The following is a 5,000-nucleotide window of genomic DNA, read 5'->3' as shown; positions in this document are numbered from 1 at the left end:
ACTAGCAAACTGTCTTCTTTTGCATTTCGAACAACGTAGCACCCTATGCGTCTATCTGTCTGTACTGTTGGTGTTTTCATACGTTATTCTGTCTGTCTGTCTGTCTGTCTGTCTGTCTGTCTGTCTGTCTGTCTGCCTGTGCGTGCGTGGGTTTGTGTGTGTGTCTGATTCGGAATAAAACGGACAAAATTAATTAAAATGAATTGAAAAAAACTGAAAGAAATCTGGTGTTAATACACAGCCTAGTAAACTGCTATGTAAACAAAAAGTGTATAAACAAAGGGGGCCCACTGCAGCTAGCGACATGCCCGTTTGCAGAGCCTAGGCTGTGTATTAACACAGGATTATTGTTTCAGTGCACACACACACACACACACACACACACACACACACACACACACACACACACACACACACACACACACACACACACACACACACACACACACACACACACACACACACACACACACACACACACACACACACACACACACACACACACACACACACACACACACACACACACACACACACACACACACACACACACACACACACACACACACACACACACACACACAGTACAGACAGGTAGCGGATCATGAGGAGATATTCACTGATTTTGACAAAAAGTGATTTTAACAACAAGCGTTCTCCAGAATCACTCAGTGCGTTTCCATGGCACAACTAGATTGGATTAAGACATATACCGAACTAGACACTCGAACGGACCGTGTCACTTGTCTGAGTATACATGGCCTTTCAGGAATCGGATAAATGTCCGATGCATGGCTGTCTCCACTATGCTAGGTGGCGCTGTAGCCCTTTCAACCATGCTTTCAACAAGTGGTTTTAGAGCCACGTCCGGTTCCCTTCCGGCAATAACCCATGGTGTAGCCTATTACATGCAGTTTAAAAGTCCTGTTGAAGTCTTATTCGTTTATTTACCCGATTATGAGTCTGCATGTAAACGCACTGACTGACTCCTCCTTTAAGTGCATAACACAGAGCTGTAACTTTCTCACACATCAATTCCTTTATGAAACATTGTTATTGGTCAACACATGAGCTGAAGTCAAAATATCCTTTAGTAGCATGGAAACCTTATAGGGGAGAGTGGGTCGAGTTGAGCCAGTGGGGAAGTAGTGCCACAAGACAACTTATATTTAATACTATATATATTTCTTAAACAGTTTATTTCAGATCCGAAGTTATTGTTGCCGGGAATGCACAACACCCTGAAATATACGTACATATTTTTGTTGGAGACATAACTGTCAAGGCCTCACTTTAAAGTCACTTTGAGTAAAAAGTGGCACAGCTCCCCCCACTCTCCCCTACACAGTCAATTGTAGAAACTAAATACATGGCGGTGCTGTATGTACCATGTTCCTCCCTCTGTGTACCAAGCAATGCACTGACAGACAAGCGTTTACATAACAAACAAAGCATGCAACCGACCAGCTTCTTAAGTCCATATGTTCTGTGTTGCAGTTTGGGGTTAAGTGTCTTGCTCAAGGACACAATGGTAGAGATGGTGGGCACCATAGATGTAATAGCAGCCACCACTAGTTTTACTACTAACACCTTCCTGTCCGGTCCCGGGGATCCAACCAGAGACCTCATGGTTACTGGGAGGAACCAGAGACCTCATGGTTACTGGGAGGAGGAACCAGAGACCTCATGGTTACTGGGAGGAACCAGAGACCTCATGGTTACTGGAAGGAACCAGAGACCTCATGGTTACTGGGCGGAACCAGAGACCTCATGGTTACTGGGAGGAACCAGAGACCTCATGGTTACTGGAAGGAGGGACCAGAGACCTCATGGTTACTGGGAGGAGGAACCAGAGACCTCATGGTTACTGGGAGGAACCAGAGACCTCATGGTTACTGGGAGGAGGAACCAGAGACCTCATGGTTACTGGGAGGAGGAACCAGAGACGTCATGGTTACTGGGAGGAACCAGAGACCTCATGGTTACTGGGAGGAGGAACCAGAGACGTCATGGTTACTGGGAGGAGGAACCAGCGACCTCATGGTTACTGGGAGGAGGAACCAGAGACGTCATGGTTACTGGGAGGAGGAACCAGAGACCTCATGGTTACTGGGAGGAACCAGAGACCTCATGGTTACTGGGAGGAGGAACCAGAGACCTCATGGTTACTGGGAGGAACCAGAGACCTCATGGTTACTGGGAGGAGGAACCAGAGACCTCATGGTTACTGGGAGGATGCTTGACATTTACTTAAACTAAAGCTGCATTTCTTTCTATTATTAAACATATTCATGCAGGTGGACGTCCCGACCTGCCTCAGTCACGCACACATTCACACACACAATACACCGCCCAGGGCACATTCTAGAGAAGTAATTATGCATGAGAGCGTGTGTGTGTTTGCGTGTGTGTGTGAAGGGTGTGTGTCTCTCCCTCTGTGTGTGTGTGTGTGTGTGTGTGTGTGTGTGTGTGTGTGTGTGTGTGAAGGATACTGCTGTAGTAGAACTTGCTGGAACCTGTCGGCTGTCAGGAAGATGGGATGTGTCAACATGAAGTCATCCAGGAGAGTTTCTACAGGGAGACAGAGAGAGAGAGAGAGTTTAGATTTACGGACTGTACCTGAACACAACTTCAAATTTCAAATTTCCTGTGGACAGTAGGAGGGCTGTGTGTGTGTGTGTGTGTGTGTGTGTGTATGTGTGTGTGTGTATGTGTGTGTGTGTGTGTGTGTGTGTGTGTGTGTGTGTGTGTGTGTGTGTGTGTGTGTGTGTGTGTGTGTGTGTGTGTGTGTGTGTGTGTGTGTGTGTGTGTGTGTGTGTGTGTGTGTGTGTGTGTGTGTGTGTGTGTGTGTGTGTGTGTGCTGCATTTGTAAACAGACGGACTACTACTATAATGCCATAGCAATCCCCTCAACCGTCCAAAAAGCTTAAAGTCCAAAGATACATCATATAGAAATTAAACTTGATTTCAGATAACAAAGTCAGCCACATACAGTCCCCTTCATAAGTATCGGAACAGTGAGGCCAATTCCTTTATTTTTGCTGTAGACTGGAAACATTTGGGTTTGACACCAAAAGATGAATATGAGACAATAGATCAACATTTCAGCTTTCATTTCCAGGTATTCACATCTGGATCTGATACACAACTGATAAGATATCATTATTTGTAAAGGAACACCACATTTTTAGGCGAAAATAAATTTAAGTGAATAAGACTTAATATTTTGTTGCAAATCCTTCCCTTGCAATAACTGCATCAAGCCTGTGACCCATTGACATCACAAAACCTTTGCATTCTTCTTTTGTGATGCTTTTCCAGGCTTTCACCGCAGCCTGAGTTTACCCGATTCCAACGTGAACCTTAAACCACGTCTGAATCCTCAAACAGCCCTTTGAAGCGGTAATATGTCCTCACTACAATAGCAACTTACACTGGTTCACACACACACACACACCTACACACACACCTACACACACACACACACACACACACACACACACACACACACACACACACACACACACACACACACACACACACACACACACACACACACACACACACACACACACACACACACACACACACACACACACCTACACCTACACACACACACACACACACACACACACACACACACACACACACACACACACACACACACACACACACACACACACACACACACACACACACACACACACACACACACACACACACACACACACACACACACACAGAATAAAAATAGGTCATGGAGACATACTTCAACCTGGTTCTTTCTAAAATGCAAATTAATTTATGTAACAACCAAAGGAGAGAAAGACAATATTGATAAAAAACTGATAATTTCTTCTATAATTTTCCAAGTGAAATATATTAAAAATAAAATCTATTTGATGTGAAACGCAGCGACTCGTTTGCTCTTATGTAGGGACCAAACGTGCTCCATTCACTTTAATGTACTGCTGCTGCTCTGTGTGTGTGTGTGTGTGTGTGTGTGTGTGTGTGTGTGTGTGTGTGTGTGTGTGTGTGTGTGTGTGTGTGTGTGTGTGTGTGTGTGTGTGTGTGTGTGTGTGTGTGTGCGTGCCTGTGTGTGTTAGATGCATGCTGCTGCAGTGGGCGTGTTCTATGCAGGTCCGCCTCTCTGCAGGCGGTTACCATAGAGACACCACGTTGAATGGGATAGGGTAATGAACGTCATGTGTGTGTGTGTGTGTGTGTGTGTGTGTGTGTGTGTGTGTGTGTGTGTGTGTGTGATTTGTAGCACACTCTACAGTATTACTGATATTGACAATATTGTTGATTAATTGCTCCAAATCAATAAACTAGATTAATAAATGAAAAATGTTCATGCAGTATTTTGACAGTGTGTCGAGACAGAGATGAAATGTGTCAGAGAGGGGAATGACATGCAGAGAACGACCCGGGCTGGATTCTAACCCGGGTCTGCTGTGAAGAGGACAGACAGACAGACAGACAGACAGACAGACAGACAGACAGACAGACAGACAGACAGACAGACAGACAGACAGACAGACAGAGAGGGGAATGACATGCAGAGAACGACCCGGGCTGGATTCTAACCCGGGTCTGCTGTGAAGAGGACTGAGACTCTATGGGGAGGGGGGGGGGGGGGGGGTCTAACCACTACACCATGAGCGCCCCCCCGACACTGAAAGTATTCTGAATTTGATTTTAATAAAACCAAAAATGCCCCAAAAAAATGATCTTATTATAAACATTTTGTGACTGATCAGAGAAGACATCAGACAGACAGAGAGGTAGTGACAAGCAAAGACAATAAAGGTAAAGAGAGAGAGACAGACAGACAGGCAGACAGACAGGCAGACAGACAGACAGACAGACAGACAGACAGACAGACAGACAGACAGACAGACAGACAGACAGACAGACAGACAGACAGACAGACAGACAGACAGACAGACAGGCAGAAGCAGCTTTCAGTTTTTATGCTCCACATATCTGGAACAAAC

At 45.3% G+C, this 5,000-nt stretch overlaps 1 protein-coding gene across 1 annotated transcript in view; it reads right to left on the bottom strand.

Moving 5' to 3' along the window:
• rapgefl1 (Rap guanine nucleotide exchange factor (GEF)-like 1) overlaps positions 1-5,000 on the bottom strand; it is a gene marked incomplete at its 5' end in the record, with an annotated part of 30,013 nt that overhangs the window by 15,619 nt on the left and 9,394 nt on the right. The window contains one exon of the mRNA XM_080043979.1: positions 2,493-2,571. Coding sequence (XP_079900105.1) covers positions 2,493-2,571 — 79 coding nt within the window. The remainder of the gene's footprint in view (positions 1-2,492; positions 2,572-5,000) is intronic.

Source organism: Ammodytes marinus, assembly GCF_949987685.1.
Source record: "Ammodytes marinus genome assembly, chromosome: 16".
NCBI lineage: Eukaryota > Metazoa > Chordata > Actinopteri > Uranoscopiformes > Ammodytidae > Ammodytes > Ammodytes marinus.
The sequence above is the reverse complement of the archived record's forward strand: the minus strand, read 5'-3'. Positions and strand labels throughout refer to the sequence as shown.